Genomic DNA, 14,797 nt, shown 5'->3' on the forward strand with positions numbered 1-14,797 from the left:
GGTTATTCTAGGTCATTTCTTCAAGATGCGTGTAGTTTGATGGAAAAAGATTCCAGGGAGTTTTTTGTTTGTTCTGTTTTAACCCTCACTGAAAGCAAAAATGCTTCAAAGGGACAACGTGACGTGCACGAACCTGTAGGAAAACAATATCAAAAATATTAAATGCTAAATAATTGTACCAGATTAAGTTGTAACTATTATGTCTGTGATCACACAGAACTTGCCCCGAAATGCCTCTTTTTAGCTTTTATTTTTATTTTCCAGTACAAAACTGCAAAGCAAAGGTAACATTTCATAGTCACATTTTCACTTTTAGTAAGAACAGACAAACACTACACTGCATAAAATCTTTATAAAATGGATCTGGTTGAGGCGTGTTCAAAACCATTGTAAATGACTTAACAAACATAAACATAAATACATATTTGTATGGGCTAACCATTTTATAAAAGCAATAAGAACAACAATAGGGGCTCCGCTAAGCATTATGTCCGGTACACCTTGTACGATTTTGGGCTGGTCCCATTTGAAAGATGGCCAATCGTAGCGATTTCTGTGGTCGTTGCTCCTAAACGGTGGTCCTACGTCATACATCTTGCGATCAAAGATAGCCTGTGATTCATTTTCTGACAGTGTCTGAGATTTAGCACGATCATCTCAGTGTGTTTGCTGCTACAACCCATGCCTACTGACTAGCCAATAAAAATGCAACATGAAATGGCGTATTGAACAATGCAGCAAAACTACTGCACTTGCCTCGAGCTCCATTTACCAAATTGGCAAGCCTCTTTTTCCCTAGCCATGTCCATAGTCTCTTTCGCTTCCGCCTTTTTCAGTGCACATACGAACCACAATTGCCAAAGTTTGATTCATCTTCCTCTATTTGTTCACCACTAACACATGCTGATGACGTTTTATTTTTCTATGCAAAACTTGGGTTGTAGACTACAAAAGAAACTTACCCGAATCCTGGGTTAAGCCTTTTTGGTCATTTTTTGGGGGTTATTTTTTTCAATGATTGTGTCATTTTTATGTAACCCAGATCCTGGGTCAGACATACCAACCCAGTCGTTGAGTTATTCGACATGTTCAACATGTGTTCTGTCCTATATTTACCCAGCCCTTGGGTTGAAAACAATCCAGATTGGTTGTTTTTTTAGAGTAGGTGTCATCATCACACGGTCTGCATGCATGTGGTCTTTATTAGATCCATGTCGGACAGTGTGATTTGTAATGATCTTATAGGACTGATGGAATTGCACAGTCTGTAGCAGGCATTAGCTGTTATGAAGACACTGTAAAGCACGGCTTCATTCGGCTTATTGCTTTAGTCTATCTTGTGTTGTGCCTGGTTAGGACACGTGTTAGTTTGGGTACGTAACGGTAGAACAAAGATGAAAACACGGCTGTCTTTTTAAACAGTGAATTGTAGTCATTAATGGCGGCTCATTATTTAAAGGATTTATTAGCCTGCATACTGCCATTGCGGTCGTGTCTCTGATAGCTTCAGTTTTATACATCTGTTTCCTTATGAATCATGTTTATGCATTGCAATTTCACCCTTGAATTTCGACTCAGATCAGTTCCAGGTAACTTGAAATGTGAAAACACAACCAAAGGACCCTTCAGACATATCCTGACAAAGACATCATTAACTCCCCTCATTCTTCTGATGAATGGATCCGTCCCGAAACGCATTAATATCATGCAGTAGTTCTGTTTTTTTCACTAGATAATTTTGCTTCTATATTTGTGGTCAGAAATGTCCCGGGGTTTGAGCAGTGAGTAATGGGTGTTATTACGAAATCACTGGCGAGTTCATTTGTTTCGCATTTTCACCTTCTTTTGTTGAAAATGTTATAAATGACAGGTTTAAATGGTTGCAAACAGAACCAAATAGTATGTCTAAAAAAACAAATATAAAAAAAAACAGAAAACTGTAATTTGTTAATAAATCACCAGTGCATTTGCAGTCATCTGACATTCAGCAATAGGTGTTAAACTAAAGCAGTTGCAATGTGTCGTTTGTGTTCCAGTAATTAGCATATTCATTACTGTGATTTGCATTGATTAAGTTGATTTATGCAGGTATGTATCAGCAAAAAAAGGAGATGCAGTGAGCTGATTAGTTAAAAGACAGGCCTATATTTTTTTAAACCAAGAGAATATGCTATTAATTCAAACCCAAGACAGCACAGGTCATATAATTTAATGCATCTTAATTATCATTTATGCACTGTTTTATAGAGTAATATATCCAGAGGAAAGGGAAAATTAAAGATGCGTATGAATGCATGTTACTCTGAGCAATAAACCAGAAAGTGTGTGTGTATGTGTGGCTGTTTATGTGGTTTGAGGACACACATTTGTATAACTACATGGGTATTACACTGGTATTACACTATAAATTCAGACATTTCTAATGTCCTCATATTTCAAATAGCTTAAAAACACACTAAATGATGTTTTTTGAGAAAGTAAAAATGCAGAATGTTTCTTGTGATGGGTAGGTTTAGGGGCAGGGGCAGTGTAAGGGGATAGAAAATACGGTTTGTACGGTATAAAAACCATTACGCCTATAGAGAGTCCCTGTAAACCACATAGACCAACGTGTGTGTGTGTGTGTGTGTGTGTGTGTGTGTGTGTGTGTGTGTGTGTGTGTGTGTGTGTGTGTGTGTGTGTGTGTGTGTGTGTTTGCACACATGTTGAACGAAGAGGATCATCAGCTAGGCACAATCTTTTCCTGTCAATACTAGTCTCTCTCCTGCAGAGTAGTCTGTAATCAGGCCAAGGGTAGAGAGAGAAAGTGTGGGTGTGTGGCTGTCTCGGATAGACGGTGGCTGTGTAAAAGGTTTTTTGGGTGAGTGAACAGCAAAAAAGGAAACGAGGGTGATCAAGAAAGGAAGAGAGCACACAGGGGCAGCGAGAGATTTATAGCATGCCTAGACTAAAAGCACTTGGGAAATTATGCAAGATTGCAACCCTAAAACACTCAGCAAGTAGCACACAGAGCAGTCGGAATATTTCTAATGAGCGCTAAATTAACGCCATGATGTCTGCTGATGGATTTGAGACAGACATTAACCTGCAATCAGACGTTCTTTGAAATGAGCCACAGCAGTACCTGGAGAAGATCACAGCTATATTAGCATTTGAGTGTCAGCGCTGTGATTAAATGCCTTCATTAATAAAAAAACCTCCGTCTGATGAGAATGCCGCCTGAAGGAAGCATATGCATGCATTAATGATTTTTTCCCCCCATTTCAGATTACAGATATGGATTTCAAACGCCACTCAAGTAAGCAAAAACACCATTTTCTTTATTGCATATGCAAAATGAGCAAGCTGACACAGCCATACACCCATGGCTGTTTGGGGGCTTGCAAACGCAACAAGACTGGCAAAGAAACTGAGCATCATTTTTGTATAAAGCCAAATGCTGCACTAATGACCCAAATGAGTCACAAAACCACAGGATAACCGTTAATATCTACATATATGGGTTGAAGACGCCTAACTCACGACACTTTTATCCAAATCATACTATCTGGTGTGTTGCTTAAACAGATAGTTCACTTTAAATGAAATAATTCTGCCTTTATGTACTCACCCTCATGTCATTTCAACCCTGTTTGACCTTATTTGTGAGCCTGGACCACAAAACCAGTCATAAGAGTCAATTTTTGCAAGCTTTCCAATTGATGTATGGACAATATTTGGCTGAGATGCAACTATTTGAAAATCTTAGGGTGCAAAAAAAAAAAAAACATCTAAACATTGAGAAAATCGCCTTTAAAGTTGTCCAAATGAAGTGCTCAGCAATGCATATTACTAAGAATAATACATTTCTCTGTACTGACGGTAGGAAATTGACGAAATATTTTCGTGCAATATAATCTTTACTTAATATCCTAATGATTTTCAGCACGCACAAAAAATGTATAAGTTTGACACATGGATGAGTAAATGATGACAGAACGTGCATTTTTTTTAACTATTGTACATTTTGGCGAATTGGTGGATAATTCATACAATTCCATTTGTATGTTTTGGTACAATCTGCCTACACCCGCTTATGTTTAGGGGTGGACCTTCATGCTTTTTTCCATATGAATCAAATTCATATACGCACTTTGCAAAACAGTTACGTATCCCCATGAGATCAGGTTGGAACTATCCCTCATAAAAGTCTTGTTTGAACCCGTAACCCCTTTGGGCTTCCAGCCCATATCTTGAACCACAAAGCCACATTTTCTAAACCACTAGCCAAACCGATAACCTCACAATCTCAACTCTAACCCTAGTTTCCAGGTGGCACAGTTGGGAACGAGCAAACCCACATATACATCCACTCACCGCCATCGTCCTCATCGAAGGAGTTCATGCAGGGGAAGTAGATGGCCAGGGCCTCAAAGGACGCTGACAAGCTGATGCGACTCTGTGAGCGCTCCATGTAAAGGCCCGGCGTGGGTGCCGGCGCCGTATCCGCCGGTTTGGGAAGCCGCGCCTGGGCATTCTTCACGCGGAGCACGGCACGCGGCGTCTTGGCTAACTTTCACCGGCCCCTTCGCCAGCCACGAAAAAGAGAGAAAAACAAACACCAGAGCACCCTCGTACGTCCCTGTGGACCTGCTTCGGGTTCAAGAATCCTGTGAAGGTATAATGTCCAGACTTCTTTTGGCGTCTGCAAAGTCCTGGTTTTAGTTTGTTTCTGTCCAGGTCTTCAGGACAGAGATTTAGGATGGATGGAGTCTCATCCCAGAAGCTGATGTCTCAGAGCTGCTTCAGAGAACATGATCTGTTGCTTTTCTCTGTCTAGCTGATCCCTCACCGGGCTGTGCACTGGATGGATGGATGGCATATAATGCCGTGTGTGTGTGTGTGTGTGTGTGTGTGTGTGTGTATGTGAGAGAGAGATAGGAGGACAAATGGAGAGAGAAAAGGAGAGATGGGAGTGAAGAGACAGACGGAGAGAGAGAGAGAGACAGACGGGGAGAAAAGGTTCTTACTATTCTAGCAGTCTGAGGCTGATTCACTTCATTCAGCGCTGAGCTCTTTGTGGAGACAAAAAGGGGGAGGAGAAACCCAAGAGCTGTTGCTGGGATTCAGGAGACTGGCCAATCACAGGCCAGATGTCAGGGTGTGGGTGTGGCCACAGTCTACAGGCACAATAACTGTGAATTTCTTTCATCCCTTCAGACATCAACCGCCTTGCTCTCTTTCGCTAACACGGTGGAGTGGAAATCTTGAAACCTTTAGAGCTGGTAGATTTTTGGCATGGCGTGAGTCCAGTATGTTTTGCCTGATTCTTTCGAGAGTGAATCACATGCATTCACAAGAAACTGCAACAGTTGGCTGTTTATTAAGATGCATCAAATCAATAATGTTGTGAATATGAATGTATATACACAATTTGTACACCCCAAAAAAAGAAAGAAAAAAAAAGAAAATTGGGGATGATTTTACAGATCTAATAAAAAACTTTTTACTGAATAATTAATGTAAATGTTTTTCATTTACATTAATACATTTCAATAATAAATGACATTAATAAAACGCTTTGACATCTGCCAGTTTGTAAAAAATAAGTACATAAATAAAATAACTGAGGAAAGACTTTCCGGAAGGTTTAGTAGAAAGCTTCGTTTTGCACTTAATTCTTACACACACACACACACACACACACACACACACACACACACACACACACACACACACGCACACACACACGCACACACACACGTTTTCACTAACTAGTTTTAGTTGTCAATAAGTTAACAAACTAATAATTACTAAAGCTAAAATTGAAATAAAAATGTTTTAAGCCATATAGAAACAGAAAATTAAAAAATATATATAATATGAAATCTAAAAATAAAAGCTAAATAATGAATTATAGAATAGTATGCAAACATTGAAGCTTGTTTCCGCCATGGAATAAAAGTTTTTAAAATATAATTGCAATGGTTTGTGGCAGAACTGAGAGTTTACATCTCGCAATTCAGACTACTTTTCTCAGAATTATGACACAATTGTGAGTTTTTATTAATTTTTTATTCAGTAGTAATAACAATAAAACAATACAAAAATAGCTGGTTATTTGAGCCCTACATTTTTTCTAAACCATCTACTTTAGTGGGACTTTATTTACAGGTTTGAACGTGTGTATTATGAGTTACTTCATGGATATTAACATCCTTTTCTAGTATCTTTGATATGAATATATGAAAAAATATGTCCTAAACGGAACCAGATTAGGATTATTTGGCTTGTCACAGTATCAGAACCCTTTTCCATAAAAAGTTATATAAAGGTTACATAACGAATCATGCTTTGAAAGCATGAAGAACCATTTTAATAATGGTTTATTTCATTAATATTCTGTTAAAGGGATAGTTCACTTTGAAATTAAATTTTGCGCGCGTGCGTGTTTCCTGTGGTATACAAGAGGTAAAAACGATATAAATACTGTTCGTTTTCTCACACGAATGGCTCGTTTCGTGTCTTAGGCCATCAGTGTGTACTTGTTGTTTAATTTGGACTTCTCTGTGTATGCTCTTTTAGGTGGTGACCATAGACCTGCATTATGTGAGGCACAGACAAGAACGGTTTGACCTAAAATGATCAAAATTTAAAGGTCCCGTTCTTCGCGTGTTTTCGAAATTTGATTATGTTTACAGTGTGCAACATAACATGGGTTCATGTTTCGCGTGTAAAAAAAACAGTATTTTTCACACAATTTGATGATTTCCTTGTTCTATGAAGTCCCTCCTTCAGAAACACGTAACGAGTTCTGATTGGGCCAGCGCTTCCCGTGTTGTGATTGGACAGCAGCTTAGGCCTCTTACCATAACGGGGAGATGCAAGCGCTGAATGCGCGCTCTTCTCCACGTGGGAGAGCAACGAGACCACGCCCCCTATTTTGCGTGTTCTTGTGGGCGGAGGGTTAGTCAACAAACGGTTCTAGTGACGTCATTACATCCCTGCACTTCCTGCTGTAGTCCAAACCGGCCGTTCGCTGTAGGCTTTGAAAGGGAACTTCTGTTAAATAAAATATCTCGCTTGGCATTGAACTTTGAGCTTTATAATTTTACAGGTATTATTTATGCTCTAACAGCAACATTTCACACTAACTAAAGTTTGAAAGATGGAATCGCGAAGAACGGGACCTTTAAACTACTGGGGAAACAAATACTCCTACATCTCGGATGCCCATGAGGTAAGCTAAAACATATCAAAATTTTATTTCAAAGTGAACTATCCCTTTAATATCTGCCTGTTCTTATAATACCTTGTAGCTGCTATTATGGTTTTACATACAAATGTGAAATATCTTCATTATGCCCTGTGAAACTGACCTGGTTTACAAGCTTTACTGTATATGTAGGCCTTACATTTGTTTTTAAAAACAGGAATGGTAGAAACGGCATCTACAAACAGGCCTATTGCATTTGATTCAATCATTGTATGTTGTGTATTGAAGTACAAATAAATGGCAACAAAATGACAGTATAACCACCACATTTGTTAGAGAATAACCGCTGATGATTGGCAATTTAAACACAGCCATTGACAGCGCCCGTGGGCTTCAGCTGTATTGTACCTTTAAGAAGCGGAATAAAAGAATGGCACTGCTAGCTGAGAACAGTCATCTTCTGTTAAAGACGCATTTTGTCTTCTGTGTGTCTGGCAAGAGAGGCTAAGCGTGTGTGTGTGTGTGTGTGTGTGTGTGTGTGTGTGTGTGTGTGTGTGTGTGTGTGTGTGTGTGTGTGTGAGGGCTGAAAATGTCACCTGTGCCACCTCAATGAACAATCACAACTCTACTGCAAATAACAAACGCAGAAGCATCACTCATAGTTATGAACGCCTCATAACTGAAGCTGACAATCTCTGCCTCTCTCAAAGTGCATCCTGTCAGTTTTTGAATAGATTTAGTCTTTGTGTATTGTTTAGCCTCAGCAGGGTTCATCAGACTGTATGTTAACACTCATTTATTTACTAGATTTTTAAATTTTCTGAAGAAATTGTAGTTTATGTTGCTATGTGGTTGATATAAGGCGTTCTCAGTGGTTGTTGCCAAGCTGCTGTGTGATTGCTCGAGTGTTCTGGATGGTTGCTAAGGTTTTCTTAGCGGCCGTAAGCACACTGTTTTGGGAAGATGTTGCTAAGGTGTTTTAGGTAGATGCTTGACTTAACAAATGGCACACATTACAACACTCTAAAAAATTCTGAGTAAAAAACAACCCAATGTTGGGTCAAATATGGACTAACCCAGCAGTTGGGTTGTTTTAACCCAGCGATTGGGTTGTCTTAAGCAAATATTTAACCCAACCGCAGGATTAAAACAACCCAATTGCTGGGTTAGTCTATATTTGACCCAAAATTGGGTTAAAACAACTCAGCATTTTTTAGAGTGAAGGATTAATGTTGTAGTTCAAGAAACTATAACTCATATAAACTCAAAGTAACTCATATAAATATCCAAGGATATCATACAGCTTTCATTCTTCAGGTCAATTCATGAGCGAGACAAAAATCTGTTTGAATAAAGAAAGCGATATCGTGGTTAAAGTTACCACAATCACTGCATGTGCTGCATTTTTATTTGTACCATTTTGTTTTATTAGTTTATTTTTATTTAGAATTGGAAAGATATTAAAGATATTGTTTAATAAGTGAGATCTCTGATTGTAGTCCTTGAAAACTAAAAAGATGTGCTTGAGAAATCCCTGAAAGTCCAGTATCTATGAGCCTTGTAATAGTAATTAATACTAATGATAAATAATGCTAAAATAACATTGCCTCAGAGTATCAAGGTACTTCCATCTGATAGCATCACTGTACCACAGACCGATATAACGTCATTTATTGAATGGGATGTTTTGAATAGTGCAAGTGTGTTCTTGTATATTTGGGTTATAAGAACACAATTGTGTGCAATGGGTATTAGAGCATAAACATATCGTTTAAAACAAAATGGCTTAAAAACATACTAAACTGTGTTTTATTGAAATTAAAAATGCCAAAATGTATGTGAGATGTGTAGGGTTAGTGTAAGGGTATAGAATATACAGTTTGTACAGTACAAAAAAATATGCTTATGGAGAGTCCCTGTAAACCGTGTGTGTGTGTGTGTTAGAGTTGTCTCGTATCGTAGCCAATGGCAGTTGTGCTGCTGCTTGTTCACTGCTTCACTGACCTTTTACCGTGTTGTTCCATCCACCAGCAGGACCCAGGGGAAGCGGCCGTCTCACGGTGATGACATCTTAAGGGCGAGACACCAATGAAACCTGACAGGTGCTGGGAGTGAAAGTGAACACAAGTTTGTGTCCGAATGAGACGGCATACGGGAAGGAGACAGACAGAGAGAGAGAGTTAAAGGGCTGGATTGTTCTCTCCCTCCAAGAAAGAAACGACTTGTACTTGCAACAGTTGACACCCCTTCTGTTCAAACCCCCTTCTGCAGAAACCATGACCATGGTGTGATACTCCAGAAGAGGGTAAGACCATTGTAATGTTTCTCTGTAATGCCCAGAAACCTTCTTGCTATATATGATAGACATTATTGAAGATCTGTTATTTGTCACATATATACCTCCTGCCCCAAAACTGACCCCTTTTCCTCATTGTAGACTATTTTAGCTTAAAGAGCTGCCAACCTGGACAGATGTTAAGCTGCACTCCAGACATGAAGGCTATTCCAACTAATACACTTAAAATACTGTACAGTACATGGCAGCTGATCTTATATTAGGACGCAAGGTCAAAAAAGGTTGTGAGTCATGGGTGTGTTTTGGGCGTAACATGCAATAAACCAGAGTCTCATCTCCTATTCCTTTTAAAAGCCAGTTGTGCTCGCACCATGGTGGATTCGCTATTTACATGGCAGAATTTGCAACTGAGCGTTTCTCTAGAGAGGAATCCTTTTATTTTTATATTTGGCGTGTGTGTGCTGCTGTGTGTCCCTGTGTGTGTAATAAGCAGAGTGAACGTGCGTTGTGCACCCCCTATATGCTCATATTACTAACGCCCTTTAAATAACACAAAAAATACTGCGCCATTGACTTTAGAGCAGGTTTGTGTTGGTCAATGGTCAGTCGTTTTCAGTTCCTCAAAATAGCAAAACTCCAGCAATGCTCCTGGACACACCTGTTTTTTCAGACCAGACACCCATGGGCGAACAGATGGGCGCAAGTGGCACTGGAGGTGAAAATGAGAACTGTGTACGGCTGAAACTAGCAAAAAAACACTTGTATCTCGCCTGCATCACATTGCGCCGGGTGGACGATAGAGCTATTTATATTTACAAGCAATTGTCGATGAAACGCTTATATTGTTTTGTACATTTTTACGGTGTTTTACGGCCAGATTTCCACAATGTTACGAGCATTTAGATACAGTGTATCATTTTGCGAAGCAATCAGTTCAATTGATTCAAGTCTGATTCAAGAACAAATGACTCTTATGACCTCGTTATTGAATGGCTGCATCCGAAATTCAATACTTCCTAAAGTATGTGACGTGTACTACATAGGAAGTATGCTTTCTTTTACTACTATATAGTAGGCGAAAATATGTTTTCATTGTGGAAGCAGTAGCTTTTCCTGCAAGGAGAGCACACAATATATGGGATTAGAGACATAACAGCAGGTGACAACGGCACCTTTATTTTTTAAGCTGACTGGATTTAGTTCTGGCAGCCGTAACTTTGATGTCAGGCTGCAGAACGGATCATTTCAGGCTGCATCGCATCATGGAGACGTTTCAACACGTGACTGTGTGAAATACAGACACACGTGTTGCTCCACAGGACGAGAGGGCAACACTTTTATGTTTTAGTGTCCATTTGTGAAAGCTCAGAAAGCATTGTTTGATTCCATTAAAGGAACCGATCACCCAAAAATGATTTACTCACCCTCATGACTTTTCAAACCCATATGCTCTTATTTTTTTGTAGAAAAGAAAGGAGAATCTTCATGCAATGTAGATAGTGGCTTAGATCATTTGGTCTTGGAAGGATTTAATATTAAGAAATATTGAGAGTTCTGACTTAGTATCTTGAGCACATTGTTGAGATCTCCAAAAGGGGAAGTTTGTAGCAATGCCGTGAAGAACCTTTTGTAAGTGGAAGTACCGACACAAAACGCCATCTCATGTTCTCCTCCAACTTTAAAATTGTCTGACATCGTTGTTTTAACTTATTTAAAACTTATTTTTTAAAGGGTGTATGAGTTAGTCTTTGCACGTATGTTTTAACACTGGGTCGGTGCATCCACGTGCGTCGCGGACATGACCTTTCCGACCTGATGACATTATACAATGTGAATAAGCACAACACAAAGTTGTGCATTTGTTTTTAAAAAGTATATAATTTATTTATTTATTCATTTATTTATTTTAAATGACAGATGGTTTGTCTAGATCAGCCCCTATTCCTAGTCTGGGATCATGCAGAGCCTCTGAAGCCCTTCTTTTGAAACTGCATTGATTCGGACCTTCAACTGTTGGCCCCCATTGAAGTCTATTATATCAGAATGATCTCATGAAATGGCATATGTATGATACACCAATTCAAATGCCATTTTGGCGTGCTATCGAGACGCATAATTGTTGTTTATCAACGCCATTTCATTCTATGCTCCTACACTGCCCCTACCCCTAAACCTACCCATCACCAACACACACACACACACACACACATACACACACACTGCCCCTAAACCTACCCATCACAAAAAACATTCCGCATTTTTACATTTTCAAAAAAACAAAACAATGTGTATGTTTATAAATCCATTTACTTTGTGGACACACACACATATAATGGTTCATTTTGCGTAGACATTCACGAGGATAGCTCAAAATGCGTACAGATAGCACACCACTTGGCTTTAGAAAGTGGTGTGTATGTTTACGCAAAGTCATGATGTCATGTTGATTATATGGAGAAAAATCCTGGAATGTTTTCCTCAAAACGACTTTCACCTAAAAAAATTGAATGAGATGGGGGTGTGTAAATTATCAGGAAATTTTCATTTTGAAGTGAACGACTTTTGCCTCGATAAACTCCTAATTTCCTGCTTATTAATAGTAAATAGTGAGAGCTGAACCCTAAAATAAAGTGTTATCTTAACCTCATTGTTGCCGAAGCAACTGAGATATTAAAGAGATCTCATTTGTGGTATTTCTTTGTGGAGCACCGCACTGTGGGTGGCCTATATATTCTGGTCCAATTGTCTGCATTTTTTATTAACATACTGTTTAACTCTGAAGGCAACTTGTAAAAGTGGAGCTCAACTGACATCCAGGTCAAGCTGATGTGAGCCAGGAAACACTTTTAAATTTGCAGACTCATTTTCAGCCACCAGCATCTCAGTCCAGAGTGGCGGCCGATGGTTTGCCAAAGCTTTTCATACTTTTAATTACTTAATAGTGCTTCAGTAAAGGTAATTACAGTAAATATATGGTTATTTGATTAACAAAAGAGGCCCTTGCTGTTAAAAGAGCCACACACACACACACACACACACACACAGACCCAAGTGATTGTCTGGTTCTTTTTTATGGCGTGTCGTATTGAAGCTTTGCTTGATCACATCATTTTACCAAGCAAGCAAAAACACTCAGTCTATCACAGCACTGCAAAATCCACTTATCGGATTTCCAAAGCACCGTGTCCACGGGCCAATCCGTCTAACAGCTTTTAATATCAACATAGTGCCACACGTTTATCTCCCTTTTCTCTGTTAATCTCACGGTCTTTCTGGTTTTCCTAATATGCTAACTTCCCTTCGTTTTATCGTTGAACTTCAGTTAGAGTACACTTGTTGTAATACCATTTGGGTCGACACAAAATTTCAGATTTACGAATGCACGCAAACCTACCGAGGTAAGATCAGGGATTAATTCATCAGATTTATGTAATTCCCTGGTGAGCCTGCTTTTGGCATCTTAAAGGGATAGTTCACCCAAGAGTTTGCCATTTATTCACCCTCATGTCCCTGTTTTTTGTTGAATCATAACTACTAAAGCTTATATTGATTTTAGCTGAATATTTATGTGCCATGACTTGCATTAGTCGTGTCTGTCTAAAAAAAAGACTTGAGGCTGTTGATTTGATGGACGTGAACCCCCAATCACGAGCACGGCTGACTGATGCCCGTAAACATGCAACAGACGGGCGATCTCCACAGGAAGTGAAAGCAAGAGACCAACCTCAACGTCCGCCTCAGGCTGCGTGGCATTTAGAGCTGTTCAGTTCACTGAGTCACGGGTAATTTCAGGTGTTTAATGTATATGTACTCAGCAGGAGGTGTAATGCCACAGATCATCTCATCCAAGATGCCAAACTGAACCAATTCATGCTTAATACATTTTCCCAAATGAAAGCTGTTCAGTCTGAACATGCCACCGCAGCTCTAGCTTTTTAATACAAAAGTCAAGTTTTTCTGATCTCCTTAAAATCCCAATCATTTTGACAGCATGCGTTAGAATAAGCGTCGTCTTTGTGTTGTCAGCGTCCTAATGTCTTATCAGATAAAACCCTCATAAGCTGTCAGTTATTTTCTTTTCATCTCAAGCATTTTGCCAAAACTGTTGATACATGCTGACTTGTTTTTATGGACAGAATTTTTTGGTTGTACTGTAAATTACCATGTTTGTTATTGTTAACTAAAACTGTACATTTTTGTTAATAAAGCTGAATATATATAATAGTTTATACATATAACCCTGGAAAAGACGATTGAGGGACAGTTTAGAATGTTTTAAGTTTTATTTTTTATTAAAGTGGTGGTAAAACACCTGATTGTGTTTGTGGGGTGCACTATAACGTGCGTTCATGCTTCGTTTTTAAACAATTGCGTTATTTTTCATACATTTTACCTTTATTGTACACTGCTCTGTCTCTCCTTGTAAAAACGGTCTGATGGTTTCCTGGTTCTATGAAGCCGGTCCCTCAAAAATACGCAATGGGCTCTGATTGGTTAGCTGGCCCAGCTGTGTTGTGATTGGCTAACCGCCTAGTGCACTCCAGCCTACTCTTCTCCACAGCAATAAAAAATGTCCTCGCCCTTATTTAATATTCTCGGAGGAGGGGTTTATGTAAATATTGAACCCGCTGATGTCAGCGAGTCTGGAGGAAAAGGCTGTAGTTCCCAACCGGCCGTTTGCTGTAGTCCTTATAAAGTGATTTCTTTAAAAGCAAATATCTCCCTTTGCTTAAACTTTGAGCGACTTTGCAGATGTTGTGTATGCTCAAACAGAAACATTACACACTAGCTAAAGTTAGAAAAGCAAAATCATTTAAATAAATTCTATAAATAATGTAAATATTTTAATACTGGTAATAAATATTGAAATGTTTATTTCAATATTAGTTTAGTTACTTTTAAATATATATATATATATATATATATATATATATATATATATATATATATATATATATATATATATATATATATATTATTATTTATTTTTTTATTTATTTTTTTATTTTTTATTTATTATTTATTTTATTTTTTTGGGACTCCGTTATAGGTTTAGGTCTCATTAATTTAAATCATGAAATGTATACAATTTAACAAAAATGTATTAAAAGTTTTATTTATTTTTTCTCAAATCCTGTTTTATTTTTTTATTTTTTTTACCCCATTCTAAAGGTTTTCTGTTCTCCATTCTATTTTAATGGTTTACTTAAATTGTATGAATAAAAAACATGCCATAATAACATAATAAAAAAAATCATAAAAATATAGTTTTTTTAATTTAAAAATCAAATTTCATTTCAGAAAAT

General features: G+C 38.3%; 1 protein-coding gene and 1 long non-coding RNA gene across 3 annotated transcripts in view; one reads left to right on the plus strand and one right to left on the minus strand.

Moving 5' to 3' along the window:
- Positions 1 to 5,071, minus strand: part of rims4 (regulating synaptic membrane exocytosis 4) — a 50,200-nt gene extending 45,129 nt beyond the window's left edge. Inside the window, exon 1 of the mRNA XM_067460422.1 lies at positions 4,357 to 5,071. Coding sequence (XP_067316523.1) covers positions 4,357 to 4,453 — 97 coding nt within the window. The 5' untranslated portion in view covers positions 4,454 to 5,071. The remainder of the gene's footprint in view (positions 1 to 4,356) is intronic.
- The window catches only part of LOC137094596 (uncharacterized), a 64,472-nt gene that overhangs the window by 38,126 nt on the left and 11,549 nt on the right, over positions 1 to 14,797 (plus strand). For both annotated transcript variants that reach the window (XR_010908684.1, XR_010908685.1), the window contains one exon: positions 9,227 to 9,500. This is a non-coding gene — a long non-coding RNA (uncharacterized lncRNA). The remainder of the gene's footprint in view (positions 1 to 9,226; positions 9,501 to 14,797) is intronic.

This window comes from Pseudorasbora parva, chromosome 12 (genome assembly GCF_024679245.1).
Source record: "Pseudorasbora parva isolate DD20220531a chromosome 12, ASM2467924v1, whole genome shotgun sequence".
Classification (NCBI taxonomy): domain Eukaryota; kingdom Metazoa; phylum Chordata; class Actinopteri; order Cypriniformes; family Gobionidae; genus Pseudorasbora; species Pseudorasbora parva.